This window comes from Patiria miniata, unplaced genomic scaffold (assembly GCF_015706575.1).
Source record: "Patiria miniata isolate m_02_andy unplaced genomic scaffold, ASM1570657v1 HiC_scaffold_28, whole genome shotgun sequence".
Lineage (NCBI taxonomy): Eukaryota > Metazoa > Echinodermata > Asteroidea > Valvatida > Asterinidae > Patiria > Patiria miniata.
Window position 1 is genome coordinate 4588361 of NW_024037067.1, and position 13410 is coordinate 4601770.

The following is a 13410-nucleotide window of genomic DNA, read 5'->3' on the forward strand; positions in this document are numbered from 1 at the left end:
GCCGATACTGGAATATATGGCAGCCACTAAAGAGCGCCCTCAAGAAAAATATAGCAATATTTGTCGACACTATATAACTTAGCATTAGGCCGTTCCCATCACAGCAGTGTTAGCCTTCCTATATCGATAAAAGTGTCGATAAGGCCACACAAAAAAAGTCTCCGGTTTCTGGTATGCGCGCGCGTCGCCGTAGCCATGCGCGTCGGCAAAATGAAAAAGGTTTTTTTTTCAATAAAAGATGATGTCTCAAAACCGCCAAACTCACTGGTTTGACTGGAATCCTGCTGCTGCACAATTTTAACGTGTTTTCAGATGGGGTTATGATCGAGAATAAGCTTTATGTAGCCTCTCTGGTCTCCCATATATTTGCACTAAGTTTAGTCGGGCACCATTTGCAGTCATCAGCCGACATTTGAAGCAAAAAAAACAGGTAAAAAAAAAAAAGCCGCGTCGCCGCACCACTTTTTGGGCAAGCTCCATACCAGAAGCCGGAGACTTTTTTTTTTGGCCTGAAGCCCGCAGTGTAGTTTTCACGCTCAGTACTCTGCTAAATGTTTTCATTCAAGTTTACGGCGTGTGGCAATCAGAGAACCTTGATCTTCTGACCCCATGCACAATGAAAATCCATACTATGTGAACACCACATTTTTTTTAGCAAGTATACATGTATGTTAGGGAACGTATATCGTGCAATCACTGCGGTGTATTTTTACATCTGCATTTAAGCAGCAAATTTACTTCTTACACAACCAGACAATCTCGGATCTCGTTCTACCTTGGATTCAACCCTTGGTAGCTAGTACATCTATGAAATAAGTAGTAAGTTGAGACATGTTCACTAATGTTGCCAGTTTTTAAATTGCAGCCAACTCTGTCTATTTGTTTTGCTGTTGTCACTATAAATCTGCTTGCCCTTCATATCAACGAAGCCGTTAATTTGCCGTGGCTACCTGTGGAGTATAGGCTCTAAACTTCACTGGTTGTCAAAATTGCCTGGGTTAATTTTACCAAAGAAAGGGTGAAAACTGCAACTACCCAAACTTGGGTTGTTCTATATAACCAATTGTTTGGGTTAGAATTTCTGTTAAATTTAAGCAAAAGTTCATTATTCAGTGTATTATGCACAGCGCGACGGTACTACTGTTTTATGTGTGCATGGCCACTATTGGGCCCGAAACTGCCTACGCCGGCCAAAGAGCATTTTGTGGGCCATCATGGTGAACTTCAGCTTTTTTTCTCATTTGAAAGTCCTGCACAGGACTGCGAGCTCGAATTTCTGTGAAATTCAGATAAAATTGAGCCCTATAATTGCTTTATTTTTCAATATAGGGCAGGCATTTTTTTTCTTCAAAATGGCGATGGGCTACAGGATTTCTTTTAGGGGTGATTATCTTTGGCTGGAACTTTTCCCCAAAAGTCGATCATTGGTTACCCTTAAAACAATTGAACAGAAAATCAAAGATGATGAAATAAGCTTAAATTTGATGTGTGTCTCAAAAACCTTGGAGAGTTGTGTTTTTTTTCTTCTGAATTTCGGAAATGGGCGTTTATCTGCACGCTTCAGTACACATAAATGCTTCGTGGTTTCGCCGATTACAATGCGGACAAGTTAAGCCATGGCCTTGGTGAAAGGCTACCTTTGTACCGGACACTCCTTTCTGTTTTTATTTGTTTAACAGCGTGCCTTTTAATAGGCCTAATGCAGGCTAGTTTCCAAGGAATGTCGCATTACACCGAGTGACTCTGCACCAGTTAGTGTCGATTTGAAAAGTGAATGAACCGAACTCAGGCAGCTTGAGGTAAGTGACTCTGTCAACAAAATACTCGGCAGATTGACATCATATTATAGTCAAATTCGGATAACTTTATTAGTTAATTAAGTCCTTGCTCCCTTTCCACTCTCACACGTTAACTAGCAACACTGTTCCAAAGACGGAAAACTTCGTCTCTTTAAAACAGTTATGTTTACGTTTTAGGCCTATCGTTTGTACTGCATCCATTTATGACGTTTCGGTTAATTCAATTTCAACAGGAAAACGTAGAATGAGTTTGAGTAGACCTCTTATATGCGTTCACAGTTAATGAACACGAAGGTATAGCCGCTGCTGAACGCAATCCACCGGTTCTACTGTATTCGGTCTATCAGGATGCGCCGATGCGGCGTGACGTAAATCCGGGGGGGGGGGGGATTGGGGGTATGTCCCCCCACTTTTTGACCAGGAAGGGATTGGCTATTGAATATATCCCCACCCAAATTTTCGTGATGAGAAAACAGCTGATTTCGAGGTATTTTTCGAACATATCCCAACTACAAAAAAAATATATTCAATAGCACTAAAAAGTAAACAAAGTACAAAAGCTTTAAAAATTGGCATTTTTTTTATGAATGCGATATTGATATATAACCTGAAGAGCGTCCCTTAGTGTAATGTGGTGTCCAACCCCCCCCCCCCCCCCGATTTTCGAATTTCCACAGTTGGGGAATTTTTGGAGTGTGGTCATCCCCCATCGATCCCCCACTCACCGGCACAGACTTCGCCACTGTGATGCGGTGACCTCTAAGTGACGTTTATTATGCGAATACAAAAGCTGGCTAGGCCTTCGTATCATGGATCGCTCTTGCCGAGAAGAAAGCTGTTCAAGGATATATGAAAAAAAAGGCCATACAATTGAGGAATTTCACATGACATCACAGCAGTTCAGCTAGTGGTCACCCCATACACCCGCCTTTTGAATGCGGACAGGTTAAGCCATGGCCTTGGTGAAAGGCTACCTTTATACCTGACACTCCTTTCTGTTTTTATTTGGTTGACAGCGTGCCTTTTAATAGGTCTAATGCAGGCTAGTTTCCACTTTTTGACAGGGAAGGGATGGGCTATTGAATCGTCCCCCCCCCCCCCCCACTTGTTCGTGATGAAAAACAGCTGATTTCGAGTTGTTTTTCGAACATATCCCAACTACAAAAAAATGTATTCAATAGCACGAAAAATGGACAAACAAAGTACAAATGGATCGCTCTTGCCGAGAAGAAAGCTGTTCAAGGATATATGAAGAAAAAAAGGCCATACAATTGAGGAATTTCACACGATATCACAGCAGGTCAGCTAGAGGTCACCCCATACACCCGCCTTTCTTTTACGTACGTCTACTGTTGCAGAAAACTAAACAAACCAACAGTAGGTTGACACAATTCTTTTGAAGTCACATAAGATTTTTCGTCGAGCGCAGCTAACAACTTTGTGTGCATTGTACGGAATGTTCCATAGCATTCCTAAAACACCTTGTACGCTTCGAGAACGTCTCTTCATAACTGCAAAAATAACGAGAATTCTAGTGAGGATTAATTTGCGGTAACACCATGTGGAAGAATTTTTTTGAGAAGATATGTAGTTAAAAAAAGAACCGTTTGGTTTAAGATTTGAGGCTTTGCATGGTGGGGTATCGGTATCGTTTCGGTTTGCGGTAACACCATGTGGTAATATAACTACTGCTTAGAAGATATTAGTTCTGAGAGGAACTTGTCCGGCTTATTATCAACTTTGCTAAGTAGTTTTTTTGTCCTGATAAGAACAAAAGTTTCCTGACGATGACTAGAGCAGGCTAGTCGAAACGTTGAGACCAAAGACAAGTTCGTTTAGAACTTACAGCAGGACTGTTCTTATCAGAACAAAAAACTACTTAGCAAAATTGATAATAAGCAGGACAAGTTCTTTTCAGAACTAATATCTTCTAAGCAGTAGTTATTTACCACATGGTGTTACCGCTAACCGACACGAAACCGTTTGGTTGTTAAATGTTCCCGAACCACACATCTTCTCAAAAGATTCTTCTGCATAGTGTTCCCGCAAACCCTCACTTGTTTACATTACTGCCTTGCAGAATTTCCAATATTATCAACGAGAATAAATTTATCTGTTACTCTGATCTGTTCTAGATTGAAAGCGGTACCTTCAATTTCCGATTATGGCCCCACGACCTGAAGTGGGTTTTTTATTAGTCGCCCATGGCCTTTTGTTCCTGGCCGTCGTGACGTCAGCACTGGACAAGGGCGAGGTCCTGGACATGTCCTATGCGTTTGGCGACACCACCTTGTATTGGCCAGGTCTCGGATCATTTGAAATGGACATTCTATCACGGGGACCATCGGGAGATATACCATGGTAAGAATTACGTTGGCAAAATGACTTTTATGAAAATATGTAATAACATGACCTGAGTTTATACAAACTTTTCTTCCAAGAAGGAAACCTCTACTTTAAGACCGAAAAGTGGGTGCGTGAGATCACCAACCAGATATTAGTGCTGATAAAAAAATACCAATCATGACTTTAACATTGTTCGAACTTCGGGGAAAAAGGGGGGGGGGGCAAGTATTATTAAAAGGGTGAGCAGGAAAGGAGGATCACGATCTACGTGACATATATCTTTAAGTTTATGTCTTGAACAGCGCCATTGCGTGCCAAGTGCACAGGCGGGGTACATATCTATTTTTCAGGAAAGAGGGTCATATGAAGTGGAAGTTGATTAAAGGCATGCCGAAGGGGCATGCCCCGGAATATACATGTATTTTGAAGCCTGCGATGCGGTCTCCTGCATTTAAGGCGATTTGGGAAAAACAATTGAGGAACTTTAGCATTCTATTTGTTGTTTTGGCCCCATAGTAGCATTCATAACAGTTGAAGGGAAGTGGGGTTGGTTGCAACCTTGCAATGCTGCCTACCCACCCCCACCCCCCGATCTGCCACTGCTCAACCCCTTCTTTTAGATTAGCCACAGTTGAGATGCGAGCACCATTATGTTTCCATCACCATACTCAATTCATGAGTTCCCGTTACCATCATCAAAAGTGAAGCGAACATGTCCTTGCTTTGTGGTATTAGAACTTATAATGTTATGGAATGTTACATTCTGTGTGTTTCTTTAGGTTCGAGGCCAACTCCTTCTCAGGTGCAGAGCATGGCGGGACTCACTTGGATTCCCCGGCCCATCTCTCTCAAGGCCAACTGCGCGTTGATGCCATACCAGTCGACAAGTTTGTCGGTCCGGCCCTTCGAGTCGACATAGCTGACAAAGCCAATGTGAACGAGGACTACCAACTGACGGCCCAGGATCTACAAGACTGGGAAGGGGTCCACGGTAGGATTCCGGACGGCTCCTTGCTCTTCGTCTACACCGGTTGGGGAGCCTTCTACCCGGATCGCTTGGCTTACTTCGGCTCGGCACGCAACGACACCTATCTGAATGACCAAGGGGAATCGCTGCTCCACTTCCCGGGCGTGGCGCCCGAGGCAGCCACGTGGCTGGTGGAGAACCGCAAGATCTCGGGCCTCGGAATCGACACGGCATCCATGGACTACGGACAGAGCACCGTTTTTATGAGCCACCAGATTCTTTTCGGGGCCAACATTTATGGTATGGAGAATGTGGCCAACTTGGATCGCCTGCCTAACACGGGGGCTAAGGTGCACGCACTCCCCATGAAAATTAAGGACGGGAGCGGTGCCCCAATACGCATCACCGCCATGTTGGATGAGGAGTGTACCTCGGGGGCAGCGATGCTGTCGCCAGCAAAAGCCGCTTTTGTTGCACTGCTGGGTTTGGCTTTGTTTGTTTTAAAGTACTAAAAGCCATTTGCTGATCGCGATTTTTGTTTTGCTACAAAACAATTACATACAGTCGAGTCTCGTTATGACAAACTCGTTCGGACCTTGCCAAATTGTTTGTTATATCAGAATTTTGTATTAAGAGAAACATCAGTCCCATTCATTGTGCACATAAATGCACAGTCGGGACCAAGGCTTTATGTTTGTTATAACCAGAATTTTGTATTAACAGAGTTTGTACTAACAAGAGTCGACTGTACTAGGAGTTATGCTCTATAGTTTTTACCCATGGTTGTGGTTTTAAAGTTTACAAGTAAGTGAGCAACCCTTAATTGAATTTCTAGCTCGTACTGTTCCCTGTAGATTTAAGGGAATATACAGTCGAACACCTTTATAACAAGGTCCTTGGGACTTTACGAATTACCTTGTTGTAACAGGTACCTTGTACTAAGAGTAACGGAAAACAAAGAGAAACAAAGACTTGGGACCTAAAGTTTTGCTTGTTATAAGCAGTACGTTGTATCAACAGTGCTCTTCTTATCAGGGTTCGACTGTAAATGCCATACTTTTCGCTTGTGGTGGTGGTGGTGGCGCTGTTGATCGCGCACTTTATGAATAGATGTATTTCCTTCAAATAATCATGGTTTTTTTTTCAATATTACCATCCTTAATTTGTTACTTTTAGCATACAATTAAAAGTTTTAGTGTTGCATTTTGGATGAAACGCGAAAAATTCAATTCGACTTCGAGTAACTTTTTATGCAACAAAAATAAAGCACTGTTTGTGGAGACGATAACTCAAAAAACATTTGATACACGACACAAACAATTAAAAATTCGACAGAAACCATAGGAGAGAAAAAAAATTAATACAACAAAAACAAAAACGACAGTGTGTAAGGGCACTCCAGTACATTTTACCAACATCATCTTCTTCCAAAAGAGGGCGCATTACACAAATACTGGTCACCACCGTAAAGACTTCTGTCAAAGTCGTTCATGATGTGCCCAAACGAAGTCGGCATTAAGTGAACAAAAATAAAACACACTTTGTGGATACGATAACTCAAGAACAATACATTGCACTGAATTGAAATTTCGTTCAATAATTGTTCGGGTTATAGGACACAAATCTGTTGAAAATCAATGGGAACTTCTGAAGAATAAATTTAATATTATTTAAAGAACATACCATTTATAAAAATTCGATCCGAATTCGAGTGAATAAAAATAAGGCACTCTGTGGAGACGATAACTCAAGAACAAAACATTGCACTGAATTGAAATTTCGTCCAATAATTGTTTTGCATATGGGACTAAAAAAGTTCGAAAATCGACGGAAACACTTGAAGATTAGATTTAATATGATTTAAGGAAAAGTACAATTTATTAATCGCGATAAATTCAATCCGAATTCAAGTCATATTTAATTGATTAAAAATAATGCACTCTTTCTGGAGACGACAACTCAAGAAAAACACATTGCATTGAATTGAAAATAAGTCCAATAATTGGTCGAGGTATGGGGCACAAAGTGATTAAAAATCGACGGGAACCATTGAAGATTAAATTGAATATGATTTCATGAAATACAGTGTACTGTACCCATCGCGAAAAATTTAATTCGAATTCGAGTCGCTTATAAAGGAACAAAAAAAATAAAGCACTCTTTATGGAGACGATAACTCAAGAAAAACACAATGCACTGATTTGAAATTGCGTCCCATAATTGACTGTGATACGATATAATCAATTCAAAATTCGACAGAAACCGTTGAAGAAAAAAAATTATACAACAAAAACAAAACCACCGTGTACGTGCAAGGGCACTCCCGTACATTTTACTAATATCAATTTCCTCCAAAAGAGGGCGCGCTACACAAATACTGGTCAGCTAGTGTACAGTGTTGTGACGACCTCTGTCAACGTAGATCACGATCTGCTCAAACAAAGACGGTATTAAGTGAACCGTAAAACACACTTTGTGGAGACGATAATTCAAGAACAACACAGTGCTCTGAATTGAAATTTCGTTCAATAATTGTTCGGGATATAGGACACAAATCTGTTGAAAATCAACGGGAAATTCTGAAGAATAAATTGCTATGTGGTTTGCAGTGTCTATGGATATTGATGGGATTAGCTCCATTCATGGAAGCTGTTTATTGGTATTAATCATGTCATGTTTGCTCTCCGTTTCCTGAAGGCAACTAGCCATGGTGACCGTTCTGCTTCAAGGCCGGACCCATCTTAACTTCAAAGAGTTCCGCGTCCGTGGTCACTTACAATTTTTCAACCACATCCTTGGAATCCTACAACTTCTTGAACCTCAACTTTTTGCTCAGCCCTCTACAGTTCTGCATGGCATCATGGAGGCCTACTTCCCTATCCTACCGGTATGTAGTACTTATCAGGGGAAATATTTTGTATATTAACTGGCAGTGAGGGCACTATATAGTGCATGATTTTATTGAAGCCGAATTTCTTATCCTACCAATATGTGGTAGTTGAATTAGCATGGCTAATTGTCTGTCCCTATTGCCACAGAAAGGGGTAATATTTTGTATATTGACTGGCACTGAGGGCACTAGTGAATGCTGATATTGAGATCGCTTCCCCATCCAACCTGTATATAGTATTTATTAAACTAGCACAAATAACTGCATATACCTTGTCACTCTGGATGGGGAAATATTGTTTTTTATATTGACTGGCAGCGAGGGCACTAGTGCATATCTGTGTGCTAGCCTACATTCCCATACTGCATACAATTAGTATTGGAATAAATATGGATAATATACAGTTGTGTAATATTTGTGTACTATTGTATCTTTGACTCATTATAGCATTCTGTGATTGCTAAGAAGCCTCTGGAATCCATCATTATTTCATCCAGCTTCTGTATCAGTACTCCAGCCACAACCCAACCCAGGCTCAGCCGCTCCTAGAGAAACACTCAACAGCACTCAAGTAAGCAAACTCACTCTTGTTTTACAATACTCCCAGGGACAATGCTTTGTGTTTTCCTGTGTCCCTGTAACATAACACTCTCCCATTGACTAAGCACACAAACCTACTACAAAGGACCGTTTTGAACAAGAGACCCAACTCCCAAGGACTGAAAGGATGTGTTGTTCTCCCTTTGTGTGTTTGTCGTCGTGGGTTATGTAGAAAGTACGACACTTACAGAATTTGAAGTACATAATTTGAAGTACACAAAGTTATGGGCTGTTCAAATCTCGTCGCGTTGGAGAAACTTGTAACTCTATTGTCCCTCTCCTTTATCAAAAATCTTCCCATAGCAACCTATCCCAGGTCTACCCAGACATCCAGCAGCTCAAGTCCCTATTGGCCAGCATCACGCTGACCTCATCCTCCAAGGACCAATCAGGGCTTGGCTCCGCCCCCAACCAGGCGGAGCCAGCTATGGATGAGATCCCAGGGGTCGGAGGTCGCGAGGAGACTTACTCGCCGACACTTGCCGCCATGATGGGGGCTGATGCATCGTGGGATACTGAGGACGTCAAGTCGTTCGCTGAGAGACTTTCTCAAGAAGAAGATTCTGAAGGTATGTATGGCAACTAGGATGAGGCACATGGACCAAATACTATTGTACTGAGAACTGAAAACAGTGAAGAAATGTTCAGATTTAGTGGTGGGAGGAAACCTCAGAAGAATATTCCGTGGTTTTCCGTGGAATCAGGTAGGGACAGAAAACCTAAATTAACGTGTTGGCTAAGGTGGGATTCGAACCACAGAGGTGGAAGTCGAGGGAAGTACCAGATGAATGGTAGATTATATCAAGGTTGTAAAGATATCAAAAACTGATGTCTTCAACTTTTCTCTGAAGCTGAGTGTATGTGGTCTTTCTCTTGATGTTTTCACTGGTCTCCTCTGTTTTGTTGACTAGGCATGGCTGAAGCCTTGGATGAGCTGGAGGAGAAGTCTAGCAGTGCTGTGGGAATACTGCAACATTTTGTGGTGAGTGAGGAAGTCCAAGGTTTACTCTTCAGTGACCAGAACAGCCAAAATGCCTGCAGTGGCTTCAGACTGCCAGCATTTTTAATACCCTTTTTATCATGTTTATAGCACATGAGAAACCAAACCTTTTTGAAAATCAGTCAGACACTAGACCATTATCATGTTGTGACCATCTTGATTTTTCCCATTCAAATCAGCGTAACCAAAGCGAGGCTGGAAGAAAAAAATAGTCTGTTTCCTTTTTGCACAAAAAACATTATCATTCAGTAATGTTATTGGATACAGGGAACATGACTGAAATGTGACAGCGTGATAAAGGTCTATACAGTTGTAGTATACAGCTTTCAAAATAGGAAACCTGTTTACGTTTATAACTTTTAAACTTAGCTCAGTTTGGAAAATGCCGTTGGGATCGATAAAGTAATACGTACTGAGAAAAGAGTGGGTTATTATAATGACATTTTCTGATGGGGAAAAGCTTTATTTATTTGATGTTTATTGTAATTTGCCGCTTTTGCTTTCCATTCAGGCTGAATTATCCACTCAGATGACGTCATGCAACAAAGACTGCAGGCAGACGGCGTTTGTTCTCGTCATTCGATACATCAGACACGACCCAAGGTATTAAACCATTGTTGTCACAGGCTTTAGTACAACTTTCCTTTTCAAGAATAGGATCTCAAATAATTTTGTCCCAAAATTGCCAGTGACTGTGAATCTCATCATAATAAAACTAAAAACCTTAATAAGTTGTCGAGAACACCCCAATCAGAAACACCAGACTCTGAGAAAAGAATTATAAAAAAAAACTATTACCAGAATTCATAAACATTTCATATTTGATTTCACTGAGTATGGATGGACTGCAGATTTGGAGGCCTGTTGCTTAACATGACACAAGGTTCCAATTTATCCAGCATTCCCTTCCAATTGCTGCGCAGTGTTTGCTTTTGCAAAAAACAACAACACAGAGATAAGAATTAAACACTTTGTTTTGTTTTTCTGTTGTCAGCGTTGCCAGCAAGTTTCTCCCAGCTTATATGGAATGTCTGAACAGCATGGATCAAGAAGTGGTACAGACAGCTTTGAAGAATCTTCCTGAGTTTACGCTCCTCTGCCAAGGTAAATTTCAAAAGCTGTGCAACAATTTGAATTACCATCTAGATGTTCTGCTTATTACAACCTATCTCATCTACAGTTTTACTATTCTGAAAATTTGGAGCGCTGTGGTCCAATGTTTATGGTGTTAGATTCATATGCAATGGTACATGGGTTCGAACCCTGGCTGGGAACATTGTGTTTGCATTCTTAGGCAAGACACTTTACAACAATTGCCTCTCTCCACCCAGGAGTATAAATGGGTACCTGTGAAGGTAGAGACCAGAATGTGCTGATCGCTGCAGAATAATGGTCTCATTCCTGATGAATAGGGATGATAATTATAAGCACTTTGAGACCTTTGGTATGAAGCGCTATATAAGCATTACATTATTATTATTTAAAAAAATCAATAAGTAGATTTGCAGAGGTAATAGCTTAAATGGAGGATAGGATTTAGGATAGCAAAATTACTTTAAACCTGAGGAAAAAAAACATAAAAACAGATGCTAATTACATTTGATGTCATTAAACATTCTTCGATAAGACTACCAAAAAAGAAACGATGCATCACAATTTTGGCCCTCATTTGCATGACATACGAACCGGTATTTATCTTGTAAACTACTCACAATATTATGTTGTCTTCGTTCTGACAGAGAATGCTGAGGTTGTGCTACAGAAAGCCTTCACCGTTGGAGTCAACAGCAAACTGTCCACAGTTCCACTCATAGCAGAGACACTGAAACTACTCAGCATGGATAGTGCCTCAACAACCTCAAACACTACGACTCCAAGCTGATGATGGGCATTCCTGAAACTACTCAGCATGGATAGTGCCCCAACAACCTCAAACACTACCACTCCAAGCTGATGATGGGCATTCCTGAAACTACTCAGCATGGATAGTGCCTCAACAACCTCAAACACTATGACTCCAAGCTGATGATGGGCATTCCTGAAACTACTCAGCATGGATAGTGCCCCAACAACCTCAAACACTACCACTCCAAGCTGATGATAGGCATTCCTGAAACTACTCAGCATGGATAGTGCCTCAACAACCTCAAACACTACGACTCCAAGCTGATGATGGGCATTCCTGAAACTACTCAGCATGGATAGTGCCCCAACAACCTCAAACACTACCACTCCAAGCTGATGATGGGCATTCCTGAAACTACTCAGCATGGATAGTGCCCCAACAACCTCAAACACTACCACTCCAAGCTGATGATAGGCATTCCTGAAACTACTCAGCATGGATAGTGCCTCAACAACCTCAAACACTACCACTCCAAGCTGATGATGGGCATTCCTGAAACTACTCAGCATGGATAGTGCCCCAACAACCTCAAACACTACGACTCCAAGCTGATGATGGGCATTCCTGAAACTACTCAGCATGGATAGTGCCCCAACAACCTCAAACACTACCACTCCAAGCTGATGATGGGCATTCCTGAAACTACTAAGCATGGATAGTGCCTCAACAACCTCAAACACTACCACTCCAAGCTGATGATGGGCATTCCTGAAACTACTCAGCATGGATAGTGCCTCAACAACCTCAAACACTACCACTCCAAGCTGATGATGGGCATTCCTGAAACTACTCAGCATGGATAGTGCCTCAACAACCTCAAACACTACCACTCCAAGCTGATGATGGGCATTCCTGAAACTACTCAGCATGGATAGTGCCTCAACAACCTCAAACACTACGACTCCAAGCTGATGATGGGCATTCCTGAAACTACTCAGCATGGATAGTGCCCCAACAACCTCAAAAACTATGACTCCAAGCTGATGATGGGCATTCCTGAAACTACTCAGCATGGATAGTGCCTCAACAACCTCAAACACTACGACTCCAAGCTGATGATGGGCATTCCTGAAACTACTCGGCATGGATAGTACCTCAACAACCTCAAAAACTACGACTCCAAGCTGATGATGGGCATTCCTGAAACTACTCAGCATGGATAGTGCCTCAACAACCTCAAACACTACCACTCCAAGCTGATGATGGGCATTCCTAAAACTACGATGACTTCTTCAGCTTCAGCTCTAGGCTTGGCTAGCATCAGCCGTGTTTGATACAACTGTCAAATGTTTGTATTGCAACACATGTGATAAACTGTTACTGAATGCGGACTGTGTCGATACTTCATCAATCACAAAGCTGACGATGCCTTGTCTGAGATGTGGCTTTGTCTCCAACTTTGACTCCAGGCTTGCCCAGCATTGGATGAAATGAACAGTCAACAATTATATCGCAACACAGACCACATACAAATTAATGTGGACTACATGTCAACACTTCATGTACCGTTACAACACATAGTTGATGATGCCTTTTCTGAGACTTCGGCTTCATCGCCAGCCTTGGCTCCCAGCTCAACTCGCATCGACAGTATTGGATAAAATAAAGTGTTAATCAATTTGCAACATAGATAAGAATATTACATTGTTATTGAATACTCTTTCTACTACTTTGGCTCCAGACTGCAGCTTTGTGATTTGGAGTTCCTTTCTTTTACGATTGGGGCTTAAAATATATGTATATGTTGATGTTCTGCTAAAAAAGCCAACACTTTGAGTATTTCCATTTTTGTTCCTACACATTTTTGACGGACCAGATAGTAAGCCAAAGTCTAAAAGGAATATACGGTTTGAAAAATGGCTGTAACAGTTGTCTTTAATTGACCTATCGCCGTTTGTGAGT

At 41.5% G+C, this 13410-nt stretch overlaps 2 protein-coding genes across 4 annotated transcripts; both read left to right on the forward strand.

Annotated features, from left to right (window-relative positions):
• The first annotated feature begins 1638 nt into the window (after positions 1 to 1638).
• Positions 1639 to 6341, forward strand: LOC119734841 (isatin hydrolase-like). 3 transcript variants are annotated; one of them, XR_005272123.1, is made up of 4 exons: positions 1639 to 1799; positions 3935 to 4160; positions 4925 to 5675; positions 5860 to 6341. XR_005272123.1 is itself a non-coding variant. In XM_038208423.1 (4 exons), the coding sequence occupies exons 2-3, from the start codon at positions 3964 to 3966 to the stop codon at positions 5622 to 5624; spliced, it is 897 nt and encodes a 298-aa protein (XP_038064351.1). In that variant the 5' UTR covers positions 1639 to 1799; positions 3935 to 3963; the 3' UTR covers positions 5625 to 5671; positions 5861 to 6341. The 3 variants fall into 3 exon arrangements, 2 of the variants coding, with proteins under 2 accessions (XP_038064351.1, XP_038064350.1); XM_038208423.1 differs by having other exon boundaries at positions 4925 to 5671; positions 5861 to 6341; XM_038208422.1 differs by having other exon boundaries at positions 4925 to 6341.
• Positions 6342 to 7494: 1153 nt separating this feature from the next.
• Positions 7495 to 13271, forward strand: LOC119734842 (integrator complex subunit 1-like). Its single transcript, XM_038208424.1, has 7 exons — positions 7495 to 7999; positions 8450 to 8573; positions 8906 to 9171; positions 9514 to 9584; positions 10114 to 10205; positions 10597 to 10706; positions 11342 to 13271. Exons 3-7 carry the CDS (start codon positions 9030 to 9032, stop codon positions 11482 to 11484), a joined length of 558 nt encoding a protein of 185 aa, XP_038064352.1. The 5' UTR covers positions 7495 to 7999; positions 8450 to 8573; positions 8906 to 9029; the 3' UTR covers positions 11485 to 13271.
• The last annotated feature ends 139 nt before the right edge of the window (positions 13272 to 13410 follow it).